The 17,619-nt window shown below is 35.5% G+C and overlaps 1 protein-coding gene across 1 annotated transcript in view; it reads right to left on the bottom strand.

Moving 5' to 3' along the window:
* The window catches only part of Maoa (monoamine oxidase A), a 64,568-nt gene that overhangs the window by 45,346 nt on the left and 1,603 nt on the right, over positions 1 to 17,619 (bottom strand). Inside the window, exon 2 of the mRNA XM_031342997.1 lies at positions 4,169 to 4,263. Coding sequence (XP_031198857.1) covers positions 4,169 to 4,263 — 95 coding nt within the window. The remainder of the gene's footprint in view (positions 1 to 4,168; positions 4,264 to 17,619) is intronic.

Here is a 17,619-nt window from a genome sequence, read left to right as displayed (position 1 = left end):
AAAGAAAAGAAAGAAAAGAAAAAAGAAAAAAGAAAAGGTGAGGCTTTGCAAGGCTTTGTGTAGTACTAAGACATGACTTCGATATCAATGACTCTCCTTCACTGCTGTGATACTAAAAGCTGATTAATAAGGGACAAGAATAAAAACAGGGAACACTAACCTGGCCTAGAGGTAACAGTGCTTCCAACCATGATGTAGCAGTAACAATATTAGGAAGCAATGGATTCCAAAAGTATTTTGAAGTCAAATACAAGACAGTTTCTGTATAGAATGAATGTTGGTCTTGAAGTACTGACCAAGACCCCAAGTATTTGTTGAGTTGTTGTGTGGAAGTCTTGTTTTTTCGGTTGTTTCCAAGGGAACCTAAGCATGGCATTTGGCATTTAGCATGATAAGAAATTGTTCTAGCACAGAGAAATACATTAGCAGCACTCTAAAGTGACTGCTTTTATGTTCCTTATGAAAAAATACGCACTCTCGGCATGAGGTTATAGCTAAGTGGTTCATGTCCTATCCACTATGTTCTAGGTGCGTGCTCTCTCTTTTTCTCTCTCTCTCCTTCTCCCCCCCCCCTCTCTGTCACACACACACATCATTTTGGATGATTGATTTTGAGATGCCTGTTTAACATTGATATCTGCTAATTTCTAACTTCCCTCTCAGATCAATACAGTGTATTTTAGTTAGCATTTTACTTATTTCAATAGGAGAGTTACTCATGGTTTCCATTCTACTTTAGCAGTAGTAGTGAAGTGCTATTTTGACTCCTTTAATCTGGATATCATAATCTTCATGTTTTCTTTCACTATCAATACTGTCACCTGAAGCTTCTTTAGTCTCTAACACGTTTTAAAGAATAAAGCACCAATAGATTTATCTTACTTTAACACAGACAGAAAGAAGACTTGTAATGTACAAACATTTCTTTAGAACACTGACACTCTCTTTAAAGCAAATAATCATAAATGAAGCAGGAAAAAGAGTGAGGCATTTGTCAGACCTAGGCCCTCTGCATATATGTTATAGTTGTGTACCTTGGTCTTCTTGTGGGACTCCTAACAGTGGGAGCCCATGCTGTCGCTGACTCTTGCCTGCTTTGGGGACTCTTTTGTTCTTACTGGGTTGCATCATCCAGCCTTCATTACAAGGGGAAGTGCCTAGTTTTATTGCAACTTGATATGCCATCTTTGGTTGATATCCCAGGGAGGCCCACCCTCTTCTGAAGAGAAAGAAGGAAGAGTTAATAGGGGGAAGTAGGAGGACGGGCCAGGAGAGGAGGAAGGAGCAGAAACCATGTTTGGAATGTAATATATGAAAGAATTTTTTTAAAGTGAGGCATCCCACAAAATGTTTCTTTAAAAAGCAGAAATACTCCAATGAAGTACCTTGGGTTCTGCTGGAAGACACTAAGAAGTGTAATGTGGTATTCTATCAGGCTATACTTGTTCTTTCTTTCTTTAGGTCATAATACTCAGCCACCACATTGACCTTGTGGTGGCATTGCAGGCATTCCAACTTTATTAATTTGATTCTACAGAACTATAGATGGTTTAACTATGAAATACTGCTCTGAAATTGTAGAAAATCTATCAGAGGAATATCAGGTGAGAATATCAAATTTGAAATTTTATTTTATTTTTTGTTTATTTGTTTTTTTGGGTTTTTTTTGAGACTGGCTTTCTTTGTATATCCCTGGCTGTCCTGGAACTCACTCTGTAGATTTGGGAGGTCTCGAACTCAGAAATCTGCCTGCCTCTCTGTCTCCCAAGTGCTAGGATTAAAGGAGTGTGCCACCACTGCCTGGCTGAAATTTTATTTTTTTAAGATCCAAAATCGTTTGTATGACTTCTTCCAAAATTATCCTAATTGATAATATTATTTGAATCAATTCTCAATATTATTTAACTTTCTACTAAATACCATCCTGACCATTTCTTAAAGCCTTCTTTTTCTCTCTCTAGGCATTGAAAACATAAATGTTAAATGTTCATTTTTAAGTATTTCTAAGATCCCTTTCTTATGAAAAAGGAATACCAAAGAGGTATATAGTACCATGCTGAATAGACACTAATAATTCCTGTCTGCTGTTGACATATATAAATGGAGCAATACGGCCAAGTAGCTAAAGTCAATAACATAGACTGGGATAAGCATGTCAGAATTTCATTTCCTTTATATGACTTGCTCTTAACTCAAAATCTGCAGCATGACTGATGTTACCATTTAATAAGCAAAAGGTTTAAATGACAAGGAAAGTGGGAGTAAAGGAAAAGGTAATAACTATCTCTAAAATTAAAGATATTTTTCAGAAAATGACAGAAGAATCACATCTAAAAAATGAAACAGGTAGAATATTTAACTTGTCTTTTACACTACCATACAATGCCTTCAATTTTAATTTCAAGATAGGCAGGCTGTGGAGGCACATACCTATTATTCCATTATTCCTAAGGCTGGGACAGTAGGATGAAGGCCAGCCTGAGTTACACAGCAAGATGTTATCTCAAAAAAAATTGAAATAACAATCCAGATATGGTGGTGCATGCCTTTAATACCAGCATCCAGCAGGCAGAGGCAAGTAGGTCTATGTGATTTCATAGCCAGCTTGATCTACATAAGAGTTCCAAGACATCCAGTGTTATACAGTGGGATAGGATGAACAAAATCGAACAAAAATTAAAATAAAGGTGTACAGGAGCTTTTTGGAAGACATATGAGTATATCTTATCATTCAGCATAAGACTTGCATATGAAGTGCTAATAAGACTTATCCAAGTTAGAGTCAAGTACAATGAAGAAATTCCAGTCTCTTCACTCTATTTGTACATTTTAAGTGTGTCTGGTACACACAGAAGTCATAAGAGGACTTCAGACCCTAGAACTGGACTTAGAAATGGCTGTGTGCTTGGAATCAATCCCAGATGCTCTATAAGAGTGAAAAGTGCTCTTATTCAAAACCCATAGTAGATTATATCTAAGAGAATACTCAGAAATACTCTAAATAAATGTAATGTGGGTTTAAAGTTAAGGAAGCAAGCATGCCTATACTACAGAGGAACATATTCGTAACATCCTCTGGGAAGCTTATTAAAAGGAAAATGTAGATTCAGAAGCCATGAGAATTTACACTTCTCTCAAGTTTCCAGGTAATTCCAAGGCTGCAGGTCTATTGACTACATATGGAGTAGCAAGGTTCTAGGGAATATTTTTTGAGCTGAGCAAAATATAAACTGGCCTTGTGGGGCTAGTGAAGTAGATGAGATTGAAAATGTATGATATGGGATGACTGGAAGAGCTAAGACACTATCCTAGTTCGGACATCATCGCACAGCTATTACAATAACCACTCCAATTCCTTTTCTTTTTTTTTACCCCCTGAGGCAGGGTTTCTCTGTATAGCCCTGGCTGTCCTGGAACTCACTCTGTAGACCAGGCTGGCCTCGAACTCAGAAATCTGCCTACCTCTGCCTCCCCAGTGCTAGGATTAAAGGCGTGTGCCCACTGTCCGGCAAGAACTGTGCTTCTTCCTTATATCTAGCCAGATACAACCAGAGCAAAGACGCCAAGGGAAAAGGGGATGTATGTGGGGGGGGGAGGTGTATGGGGTGTGTGTGTGTGTGTGTGTGTGTGTGTGTGTGTGTGTGTGTGTGTGTGTGCACATTAGGGATACAAAATCACTTTTAGTCCAGCCAAACTATTGCACTACCTCAGGTACCACATACTCAATTTGACTCTATAATACAAACATTACAACATTGTAATGAAGTTAATTGCTCACATTTGGTGTGTTTCTAGAATGTGAGTGACTGAAGTCAGAGTCAATCACTATAAAGTTAGCACTTGTTCAAAGAACAAACATGTTGGGCATAATAGTTTATGTCTATAATCCCAACACTTGGACGACTGAGGCAGAAGGATAAATTTGAGGTCAGCCAAGACAGTATAGTGGGTTTAAGATACTGAGATACTGAGAAAGCCTAAGATACCGCGAAAGACACTGTCTCCAAAAAAATGAAGAAAGAAAAGGCCACTTACTTAATAGAATATTTTCAAATTGTTGGACTAATAGCTTAACTATGTGATCTCATGAGAGCTCCTCTAAGACTATGACTTCAAGTGCCCCATTTATAGTTTAAATGAGATGCCATAAAGTACTGGAATCACTTACCCTCACAGTATATGTTCTTCCTCCAACTCTATCCCGGGCTTCCAGAACCAAGACATTAATTTTGTATTCAGACAACAGTTTGGCAGCAGCCAATCCTAAAGACAAAATAATAGAGACAAAATGTTAACATCCCAGATTTGAACAGATCTACCCAGTACCTGTTGATTTTGTTATTATTCTAGAAAAATTTTTTACCAATACTATTAGTTATCATAAAGGATTCTCAAATGACTAGCTTATTCATCTTGTATTAAAGATTAGCTATTAGAAAAAAAGTAATCTTTTCAAACGTGTTTCTTGTTTTCTGGAATAGTCATATTACACTAGAAAATCTTCTCAGCCCTCATCTAGAAATTCTGACTATATAAACATGGATAGGACTCAGGTTCCTAGATCTTGTTTTCTTCAGTAGATTCTAATATTCTAGGTACTAAGATACTAGGAACTGTGCTTAACTTCATTTATTAGTTCAAAGCTAAGAACAGGGTCTCATCTGTAAATAGAAGGCTTTATTAAAGGTACATTTAAAATCCAACATTGTAGCAATAGAAAAGTTAAGACAATGTAGATTACCATTTTATCATAGATACATGCTATCAATATGTATGATTATTTATGGTAACCTTAATTTAATCACCTTGCTCAGCAAGGGATTCCAAGGATTCTCCACTATAAAGTTATATAGTCACTCTCCTTTTTATACTGTACTCTTTGGAAGGAATGCTATACATGTTCTACATTATACAATACAATGTTATAGCCTACCATTTTGAGGGCACTAGATACTATACTATATATCTATATGAATTGTTGAGAATTCTTCAGCAGTACACATTTGGTTATTTTCCTTATTTATTTATTTAATCATTAGTATGTACTCACAAATATTTCTTTTATACTTCAGTATATAATCCAGCACTATATTATTTACTGCTGAAATTATTCACTGAGAGCTCTTTTAATTGGTTCTTATGTGCCCTTTGGTATTCTTCCATCAGTTTGTGTTTGTACATGTGCATGAACTTCCTTATTTCTTGTGCTATGGGATAACCTGGGTTTACAGTATCTTCCCTGTCTCTCTTAGCCTCATGATCAGCATTTTTGTAGTAAGCCTTCATCTCCTTTGTTGGGGAATAAAATTAGAAACCAAAATGTGCTGCTTCATGTGCTCATGATTATTGGAATGCCCCTGCTTGCATGAACTTTCAGCTCTCAGAGTAAGGAAATACAGTGTGTATATACTTATTTTTCAACCTGTATTTATTATATTTCAAATGTTATCTGAATACTTGTTTATCTTTGTACTACCTGTTACAAAAGAAATAAATCATATAAAGAGGTAAATATAATATAAAGGTTAATTAGAATGTTAGAAAGAGAATACAGAGTAACAGTAGAGATGATATTAGTAAAATATCAAGATATATATAATCATACCTAAAGAGAAGTGCTATTTAGAGTGATTATATAATCTAGTAATTTCTAATAGTATAAATTTGTTGCAAAGACAGGAAGAACTTCAAAATAGTGTTTTTCTAATTAATATATACTTGATGCTATCACTAGATCTGTTATCCTGGGTTTATCAGAGGTGTAATGTGTTATAGGACACAAAGAACATCAGGTTGGTATCATTGGGGTTTGACATGTAAATAAAGACGAATGAAGAGATTAAGTAAAAATCCCCTGTGGTCCTAAATATGAATCTGAATGATCTTAAAATTTAAACAGGAAATCATTTAAGAAAATCAACTAGTTTTAGCCCTCAGGTTCAATCAGGTTTTTTGTGTGTTTTGTTTTATTTGGTTTTGCTAGAGATTGGGTCTATCTAGCTTAGCATGGTGAAGCACACCTATGTAGTGCCAGCACTTGGCAGTAAAGGCAAGTGGATCAGGACTTTAAGTCCATCTATTTTCAACTATATTGTCAGTTTGAGGCCAGACCAGACTACATAAGACCCTGCCTTCCAAAAATTACTTAATTAAAAAAAAATAAAAAGTGGATCTATAGTGAACATATTAAGACTTTTTGTCATTATTATATAAATAACATGAAAGCAATTTACACAAAATTTATATTATATTAGGTATTACAGGTAATCTAGAGATGATTTAAAGTACATAGAATGATCATAGAGGTTCTATGTAACTAAATCATTTTATATGAAAAACTTGAAAAATCCTCCAATTTTGGAACCCAGAGATTCTGGAACCAAATCTCCACACCACACATATCAAAGAATGACTGTGTATGCAAAACATTTCTTCCATGATGCTGACTAAATGAACTTCAGTTCATATGTTGGTGGTAAAGACAATGACTAATAATTTTAATGACAAATAGAAGGTTAGAAGACACAGAAGTGTTATTTTTTAATGCTTAGCAAATAAAGCAGACAAACATTTGTTGTTACTTTTTTTTTTTGAGACAAGATCTTTCTATGCAACTCAGGCTAACCCTGAACTGCCAGCAACTCTACTGCCTCAATCTCTTGAGTGTTGTGATTATAGGCATATAGCAGCATGTCCAGCTTCAGGGAAGCTCTTCTAATATAACAACTATACTTGTTGATGAGAAAAACAAAAGGTGATGCCTACTATCAGAAAGAAGTTTTTGAAACTACACTCTCTAACTATGTTTGGGCCTACTTTGTATATCATTGTGCATTCTACCCTCCTTCCAGTCACTATGAAATTCAATGATCACTTTTAGAAAAAAATAGATCTCAACTGGACATGGTACAACATGCCTGTAATTCATGCACTGAGAAAGCTCATTCAGGATTGCAATTTTGAAGCCAGCCTGACTATGTAGCAAGACTATGTATGCCAAAGGATAAAAGATGGGAAGAGAGGAAAGAAAAGGGGAGAAGAGAGGGAAGGGATAAAAATTAATTTTTTTAAAAATTCAGTAAAAAAATTAGTTATGAGGAAATAGCAAGAATCCTGTTTTTAAAGTATGCTGTGAAATGTTTAAAGGTTCTATATGTGTGCTATAAACAGTGAGGCTAGTGTGGCCAGAAAGCAATGAATCAGGAGAAAAATAAAAAAGGTACAAGATATGAAGCTCAGGCTGGCCTCAAGTTTGAGATTCTTTTGTGCTCAGCTCCATAGTCCTGGGATTACAATCCCATGCAACTATGCCAACTTGATAAAAAAAAGATTTCTTGAAAATGCAAATGTATAATACAACTTTACTTCCTTAGAATGAGCCTGGTGTGTTGCAGGTGTCCAAATACTTGCTGCAACCACTACAAAAAAACTACACAGTAAGAAAACAAAACCATATTCATGTGGGTGAGTGTAACAGAATAACTTGTTTGATTGATTGACTGGTTGCTTGCTTGCCTGGTTGATTTTTGGTTTGGGGTTTTGTCGTGTTGTTTTGCATTGTCTCAGGTAAGACCTCCAGATGTAGCCTCAGAGAGGTTTGCCAGCTTCTGCCTCTGCTGAGATTAAAAACATTCTGCACCATCTTTTGCAATAGGGTGAATTTTACTGGTGGTTAGGGTCGAACCCAGGGCCTTGTACATGTTAGCTAGGCCAGCAAAGGACCACTGAGTTTTCTCAAGCCCTTATATAACCTTTATCTAATAAAGTAATCAAGATACTTTATCTTGATAAGTAATCAATAAAGTTAACAAGGATAGTGTATCACATCAATACATATTTGGAGTATTCTCAGTATTATTACTCTATTTTTATAATTTTTAAACTAGCATCATGCTTGCTGACAGAAGAAAACAAAGAATATCAGTATGCACACACGCTTGTTACTGTGACATACAAACACTCCTGTGTGAATTTTGTGCTCACTCTCAGATAAATTATTCTGTGTTTTTTAAAAGGCCAAATCTTACAATCCTTTCAGTTTCAATAAGCTGAAAACATAGTGCAGTCTCAAGTAATAAATAGAATTAAGCTAACAATTAACTTCAATTTGCCATAATTTAAAAGACTGGTTGTCTAGACAGTCTCAATTTATTCGATTACTGCCCAGCATTTATCTTCGCTTTAGATAAACAAATCTCACCTCAGTTGGGAGATGTAATTACTTCTTAATTCATTATTTGTCCAATTCTTTTATTGAAATTACAAATATAGTACAAGTGTTCCTCACAGACATTCTCAAATTCTGCATACTAGGAAAGGCTAAATTTTAAGCCATAATTCCCCCAAATATTTTATTAAACACCAATCCTCACATAAGACACCCCAAGGCAAAGTATTAATGCTCTTAAAGTTGGGATACTTTACAAGTTCTTCTCTCTTGATGATAAATTCCCAGAGAACACTGTTTGTATTAAGGGCCCTGAGCAGCAAAATAATGATAATCATCATCATCATCATCATCATCATCATCATCATCATCATCATCATCATTCAATTCAGCATTTCTCCACACTCTGCTATTCTTTCTTAAAAAGTTGTATGTCAAAATACAGTTAGGAAAAATTGGTTGAATCACCTTTAAGGTTGTTCAAATAGTTACAGTAATATTATACATAAGTGCACTGTAACTGTCTTCAGACACACCAGAAGAGGGCGTCAGATTTCATTATAGGTGGTTGCTGGGATTTGAACTCAGGACCTTCGGAAGAGCAATCAGAGCTCTTAACCACTGAGCCATCTCTCCAGCCTAGTTACAGTAATAAACTCCCATAGACAGGGCCCTAGTTAAATAGCATCATAATGTCTATAACATGAGCTAAGTATGTGAGCAAAGCTTTGATATAGTAATGGATTATCCTCTAACACCTCACAAAATTATTTTCTTTATTCTTAGAAGTGGCATTGCCAACTTTTAATTTTGTTCATTGCCCCCAGAATATATTTAGTTAATTCTTTCCTTACTATTTTGTGATGTGGTCCCTAACTAACATAATTCTTGCATAATTGTATACTTGGATTCTTGAGCTGAACATTCCAAGGACAATAAAAACTATAATCAAACATCAGCTTACATTGAAGTTTCCAGGCAATACTCTCCAAGCCAGAAAACAGAGAACCTCAGAAATTTCACTGCCATAGTGAGCACTTCATTAACAAACATTGAATGAACTAATAGATGAATAAATGGATGAATGAATGAATGATTACTAATACAGAATAAAAACGGCTTTGGCGCAAGCCATAGCTCACAGCTAATTCATTTAATTTAGAAATGATCAATTTAAATGACATCTTCATTAGAGTTTATAATTTATCTAAAGTCCACAACACATTTGTCAAGCATTACTTCCTCCATAAAGTAATTCCTTATAATCTCCTGGAGGAAGAATTAGCTGCCACTTCCCTGTGCACCGGTCCCTGTGAAGTAAGCTTAAGCATATGCTGAATATCCCTCACCTTGTAGTGTTTAGGACCCCATGTCTTCTATATTTCAGATTATGTTTAGATTTTCTTTATTTGCATATATAATTAGATAATTGGGAGAGGAGTCTAAACACTGAGTTCAGTTTGTTTTATTATAAACCTTATATGTATGCATAGGCTTAAAGTAGCTTCTCACACACTTTCTGACTGTAACCTGTCATGTGATATTAGATGGAGAATTTTCCATGCATGGTACTTAAAAAGTTTCAGATTTTTTTGTCTTCAAGTTAGGGGTACTCAGCCACTTCAGATTCATAGCTGTAACCCCTGCCTCATAGAGGGTCCCATGTATTACACAAGTTACTGTATAGACAAATGAGCTAACAGATAAACTAGAGAACAAATACCTTCTGATCACACTTGTCTCTTTAGTGTGGGTTAGAATTTTATCTAATGCCTTGAAAGGACAATGTTCTTTATAATCTCTAATACATAATAAAGATAAATGCACAGTTACTATCATCAGCTTCACTTATATAATTTTAAATACTAATCTTGCAAAATGACCAAAAGGAATCTTATTTGCTGGGGTACAGTTCAGTTGGTAGACTGCTTATATATGATTTATAAAGCCAAGGGTTTGATCCTCAGATCCTCAGCGCGCGCACATGCGCGCGCGTGCGCACACACACACACACACACACACACACACACACACACACACATAAAGCTGGTTTGAAATCCCCCATACTTAAGATGTGGATACAGGAAAATCAGAACTTCAAAGTCATCCTCAGCTACATGAGTTTGAAGCCAGTTTAAGCACATGTAACACTGTCTCAAGAAAAGAGGGGGAAAGATAAATTAACAGAACAAAAGAGAACTTACATTTATTAGTTTTCAACCTGAATGTTTTAACAATTAAATCATAGTCTACTTACTACTAACTTTCTTATGTTATAAATAACCTTTCTGTTTAATATAAATTGTTAGAAACAAATTCTCATATGGCACAAACTGGTTTTGAACTGGGGTATGTAGCCAAAGATGACCTTCAACTCCTGATCCTCCTGCCTCTACCTAAAGGCTGAGAATACAAACACACGGGCTGGCGAGATGGCTCAGCAGGTAAGAGCACTGACTGCTCTTCTGAAGGTCCTGAGTTCAGATCCCAGCAACCACATGGTGGCTCACAATCATTCATAATGAGTTCTGACGCCCTCTTCTGGTGCATCTGAAGACAGCTACAATGAATTACGCCAGAGCAAGCGGGGCCGGCAGAGGTCCTGAGTTCAATTCCCAGCAGCCACATACATGATGGCTCACGGCCATCTGTACAGCTAGTGTACTCATACACATAAAATAAATTTAAAAAATATAAAAAAAGAAAAAAAACTTGAAAAAAACAAACATACATCTCAACATCCAGCTAGATACTGTACAATTTATATGTTTTACCAATTCTGTCAGACTTCATAATCAGTCCAAATTATACTACAGGCCCTGTAACACAGAAAAGGTTTCAAGAACATATACTGTTAACCCAGTACAGAAGGGAATAAACTTTATGTATGAAAATATGACCTTCAAGCTGGGCAGTGGTGGCACACACCTTTAATCCCAGCACTTGGGAGACAGAGGCAGGCGGATTTCTGAGTTCAAGGCCAGCCTGGTCTACAGAGTGAGTTCCAGGACAGCCAGAGCTATACAGAGAAACCCTGTCTCAAAAAACCAAAAAAAGAAAAAAAAAAAAGAAAAAGAAAATACGACCTTCTTTAAGTGAAAAAGTCAAATAGCTTTCACCAGATTTTCAGGGGGTTTCTTTTCCCTCCATGCTTTTTCTCCTACTTCTCACCCTCCCCTTCACCTTGTGAGGGGGATGGGGGCCTATGGTGCATTTACCCATGTGATCACTTATGGAAGCCAGATGTTGACTTAAATCTATTGCTTTACCAACTATTTTGAAATTTCTGTCGCTGTACTTGGAACTTGCCTTTGGCTAGACTATCTGGCCAGTAAGTCCCCAAGATCTGTCTGTTCCCACAGCCTCAGTCCAAGCCAGCTTACTCCATTGTCAGTACTGGACTCATAAGTACACTACCATACTTGACTTTTTCTGTGGTTTCCAGGCTTTAATCTGAGGTCCTCATGCTAGTAGAGAAAACATTTTTACCACTGAGCTATTTCCTTAGCATTTTTTCAGTTTTTGAAACAGGGTCTCACTCTATAGCTCAAGACGATCTGAAACTCACTATTTAGTCCAGGTTGACTTCCAACTTGAGATAATTATCTTACCTCAGCTTTCTGAGAGCTAGAATTTAAAACATAAGCTACCATACCAAGATTTTCAGGGGTATGTTTGGTCCAAATTGTATAATATCTATACAGTATCCTAAATTCACCATTTTAAAAGTATATAGGGGTGAGTGGGCTGAAGAGATGGCTCAGAAGTTATGAGAATGTGTCCCTCTTACAAAAGAACTGCATTCAGTTCACCCACATGGTGATTTTAAAACCATCCTTATCTCCAGTTTCAAGGGAATTCCATGCTGGTTCTCAGGCACCAGGCACATATATGGTGTGTGAGGCAAAAAGCACCTGTACATATAAAATAAAATAAAATAAAAATTTACAAAAAGAAATAAAAGTATATATGGGCTGGCTAGATGGCTCAGTCGGTAAAGGCACTTGCAATACAGGCTTGGTGATCTTCACTCGATCCATAGAACCCACAAAAAGGTGAAAGAGGAAAACAGCACATGTGTGCTATGGTACTTGCATAGCCACAACCACACACACACACACACACACACACACCATACCTACAATAATAATAGTCATTTAAAAGCAGATATGTTTGTCACATGAAAGTTGTCAAACCTAATAGGATAGCCCACATTTTTTCCAATGGAACTGTCCATGAAGCAACAGCATTGTAATATAGTCACATGTGTAAATAACTATCAGATAACAGCACTAGGTTTTAGTGCACCAAGTCTCAAAGTAAGTTACAAAGGTTACAAAAGATCCATGGATAAGCCTTCAAAGCAAACTAGTGAGGTAGGGAATAGAAAAGGACTGTCCTGGAAATATTTTTAAGGATCAAAGGTCTAGTCATACCAGTGAAATTTCTGTAACGTGATAATTCATCTACCTTTCTGAGCTTCCATTTTGGTCCTTTTAAAATCAAATGAGCAGTTATTAAGGCCCTCGGACAAGGTTAATATGTAATAAACTCTCAAAGTAATTACTTTGTTTAACCTCTTACTGACACTTTTGCCCTGCTCAATCAAATATTGTTAATAAGTGGAGTTTTGTTTACTTTGGCTTACCTACTGGAGAAGTGCTTTTAAACACTGCGAAGAGACCTGGGGACTGATTTAAGCTCCTATAGGGTGTCAGTACAAAAAAATAATACAAATTCCAGAATAAAGCATGGAAGAAAACAATGCTGAGGAATGATGTAAAAGTAAAACAAAGATAAAAACTTTCATGAAGCTGATTAATTGCCAAAAGGAAAAGATACTGAAATATATATAGAAGACATATCACACATAATGTAATCCAACCCCTTTTTTTCTTGAGATCTCATTTCTAGGATCTTATGTATCCCAGGATGGCCTCAATCGCATTAGGTGGATGGATATGACCCTGAACATCTGATCCTCCTGCTTTTACCTCCTGAGTGAAATTACAGGTGTATGATACCGTGTCTGGTTTATGCAGTACTGGAGACCAAGCTCAGGCTTCAGGCACATTGTCAATTTCTCTATCAACTGAGCTACATCCCTTGCCACCTCCTTTTTTGCAGTACTTGGAATCGAATCCACAGCTTTGCCTATAGCAGGTATCTTTACTCTATTGCTGAGATACACTCCCATTTAATCCTATTACTAAATAACAAAATTACAATTAAAAGACTTTAAATTTCCCTAATTCATAAAGCTAGATGATGACATAAGGACTGTGTTACCTAAAGGAAAACACAAATCACTGCTTAAAATTATATATTTGTCACAATATATAAAAAGGTAAAATGGCCTAAACAATCAACTTGTCTCAAATGCTCACAACATTTAGAAAATGTAATATACTTTTGTAAAGTTCTAATCATCCAGTCTTAACAAACTTATTATGAAATCTATGCATCTCAAACATGCATGCATATTCACTGGGCAAATACTTAAAAGTGTATACAGTTCTAAACCACAGGGTTTTACTGTTTTACAAGTTCCACTATGTAAAAGAAAGCTATGATAAATCCTCACGATTTCTGGATATAGCTAAATCCAATTACTGTAAGATTCTTCATGTTAAAATATCTCTCCACTACAACTACAAAGATTATGAGGTACAATATTCATCAATAATGTATTATGACATTCCTTTTCTCCATACTTGGTCTCTGTGGTCCATGTAATTATATTATGCTTATAGTCTTATAAAAACATTTATCACATTAGCTGGGAGTTATATACAAATTGAAATCAACTAGCACTGATTAAATGTTAAAACTGATCATTCAATGCCAGAGCTACCTAATAGTTCATTTGACCATTTGAAAAAGAAAAGATTTTTTACACAGAATTCCAATAAATGTAACTCATATCATTGTTCAAAACCAACAAAAAAATAGTTTACACAACAGAATTAAAGTATACTGTGTGTTTTTAATGAAAAAAAAATCAAACTAAAATCAAGAAGTATCCTAAAAGACACAAAATTCTCATCCTCATTGAACCTCAGTGCCCAATAACTAAGCTATCAAAAACTAGTACCCTCATTTAAAATGCAAGCTTTTTAAAATCACTGCAAAGCAACATAGTATGTGCCACCTAGTTCTGGGTTAAAATTTTAAGATGGTCCTCATAGAAATGATTCTTACAGGTGATGTACTTCAGAAAGGGGGAAATTGCAGTATGTAGAACTAAATATATTAGTCAGTCTTCATGCAAAATGTCTTTTGTATCTTAGATCATGAAAAAACTCAATCCCTGCTAGTTTAATACAGTACCAGGTTCTAGGCAGCTAGAGCTCTCAATTTTTGTAGTAAAGCTTGTCTCATAGATAAAAATATATAATATTTTAATATAAATATACTTATATACTGAGAGTTCTTTCTACATGATACTTAATATTTAATTGAATACAAACCATTTTATTCACCAAGAACCATTCAGCATTATGGCTAAGGCATTTTCACTATGTATGTTTTAAGCCTTCACAATTCAGAAGCACAAAATCCACATTCACACTTGGCACAGTGAATCCTCCAAGTAGCTCACATGATCACATTCCTAGAGGCACATAGAGAAACTATTTTCCTTCCCTGGTCATGCGCTCAAATTAAGTACTAATTGTCTTTTTTAATTGTCTTTTCATATACCCTCATGACCCTAAAGCTATGCTCCTCTGGTATCTACTGTACGGTATGGCTTCTTTTCAATTGTTTTATCCCTATCTATTATAATAAATCATACTTCTTTCTCAAGGTCTCAATATTTTGTTAATACTCATAATGTTAATATTTCTCTCACTGTATAAAAGAAAAGTACATAACAATGGAAGATGTAGCTCATTTGGTAGTGTTCACCTAGTATGCATGAAGCCTGTGTTCCACTAGTAATGCATGAAAAATAGAAGAAAAGAACCTGGGTGTGGTGGCACACCTATGAGCTTGGCACTCAGGAAGTAGAGACAAGTGAACTAAAAGGTCAAGATCATCCTTGGCTACATGGTGACTTCAAATTATGCCTAGACTATGTAAGACTCTGTCTCAGAAATAAGTAAATAAAATAAAATAGATAAAAGGATAAATCAAAATGATGGAAAAGATGGTATCCTAGAAAAGAATCAAAGAACTGCAGCGGATATGTTGAACCTGCAATATTTGAGTGCAAAATATCCATGAGAAGATAAGCTATGGGCTATGAATTTAGAGAAAGAAAAGGATTCAAATTAAAGAATAAAAGCTTTCAATAGATAAGGGAACACTGGAGGAATATAATAAGAAAGAAGAGTATAAGAGCCCAGGAGCGACTTATAGCAGAGTCTTGAGGTAATTTCAAAAACTGAAAAAGGTATGATCAATGTATGATAAATGTTTAGAATTCAGTAGTGTCACAGAAAATCTGGAAAGTATTTCAAAAGGGATAGATTACAAACTATGGATTATACAAAGAACCATTTCCCTTCACAACTACTAACACAAAATTAAAAAAAAAAATTAGTCAGGTGGACAGAAAATAGGTGTCATGTTTGTTACAAATATTTTATATTTAAAATGACAAAATAGAAATATCATTATTCTTTGTATAAAGATAAAGCTTCCTAGTGTGAATAAATTCTGAATGTCATTTAGAATACATAGTCTTCTAGGAGGTATGTTATGTTAAAAGCATAACACTGCAAATGTTAATTGTTGATCATAGATTATAGTAAAATAGGTACTATATCAAGAATATTCCAAAGCATTTAAAACTAACACAAAGCTACTCTTTGAAAAACCTACACCCTTGCTTTGGAGTGTATCTTAACTTCCTTACAGATTGCCACTGACCCTTAACTCGTTTGCTTAAAGTCCATGTTAATAATAATAAAATTTAAAAAAAAACAACTCTATTTCAGTGAATATATAAACTTGATTCAGGAGCTTAGAAAGACAGCAATACCTTTAATTTTAGCACTTGGGAGATGGAAGCAGGAGGATGAGGAGTTTATGGCAGCCTCAACTACGTGATAAATGCAAAATGTTGAAGCCAGCCTGAGTTACATCAGACCTTCGTCAAAACAAAGAAACTGAGGGACTATATCATGGGATATGACTATCATATACAAAGAGATGTGTTGTGGAGTTCACCAGAATGCTCTTGCCTATTTATGAAACATAAAGCCTGTATCTGATACCTGAGTCAGACAGGCATCCACATGTATGTTAGTAATAATTCATTTTGGATAATAACACAGACAAAAAGCAATATTTCTAGTCAGTTTGGCTGCTAAAATCTCTCAGATCTGACTGGTAGAAATGACACTAAGGGCAAGTTCCACTATTGCTGGTGAACTGAAAGTTGGTGTCTAGACTAAATAAGCATGTGAATTACTGGGAAAAAAATGTTCTTTATTCCCTCCTCCCCTGAAATGTATTAATAATTCCCAAGAATAAATACAGAATTTTTGTGGAGCTTCATATAATTTGGATTCTCTCTTTAAGAAATAAGAAATCAATAAGTCAGGTATGGTAGCACACAAGTCTAACCTCAGCACTTGGCAGGGCATAGGCATGAGGATTAGAAACCCAAAGCCATTCTAAGTACACAGAAAGTTCAAGTTCTCATATGCTATATGAGACCCTGTGTCAATCCACCACCACCACCAAACAAAAGAATAAAGCAAAATATTTACATGACTCAGTATAGAGCTGGTTATTTGGAATGAGAATCAGAAGGGACCTTGAATTTTAAGGTTCATCAGCTACATGCTATATTAATACACTCTGCTGATGACTAAATATGAACAGTCAAGTATGAAAAGGAAGAAAGACCAAGCAATTAGACAAAAGAAAAACAAAAGATGTGGCTGGGGATATAGCTCACTTGATAGAGTGTTTGCCTACCATGCATAAAGAAGCCCTGACATTGATCTTCAGTACTACAATAAAACAGGCATAGTATCCCACATCTGCAATCTGAGCACTTGGCAGGTGGATGCTAGAGAATCAGAAATCAAAGTTCATCCTTAGCTACATGTTAAGTTGGATGCCAGCCTGAGATTCATGAGATACTGTCTCATAAAAATTTTAAAAAGGCAGGCTAGAGAAAGAGATCAGCTATTAAAGGCTAGACTTATTATAACCAATGTCAAAAACAATTTAAAAGACAAAGCTTTCTTTAAGGAACACTGGGAACAAACCAAGAAAAGGACAAGAATAAAATCCCAGCAGAACAGCAAATTGTGGTATAGTGTTAATCATTGTATACTATAAAGTATCATCATATTTCTATTTCAGTGATCGACAACCACATTGCTTCTAGGGTAATTGCCTAAAGGAACCAGATTTTTGAAAACGCCAATCCACTAAACTGTAGGCACTCAACAAGTGTTTATAGAAGGAAGGAAGGAAGGAAGGAAGGAAGG

The sequence above is a fragment of the Mastomys coucha genome, chromosome X (genome assembly GCF_008632895.1).
Source record: "Mastomys coucha isolate ucsf_1 chromosome X, UCSF_Mcou_1, whole genome shotgun sequence".
Lineage (NCBI taxonomy): Eukaryota > Metazoa > Chordata > Mammalia > Rodentia > Muridae > Mastomys > Mastomys coucha.
This window is presented reverse-complemented; position numbering and strand designations above follow the sequence as displayed.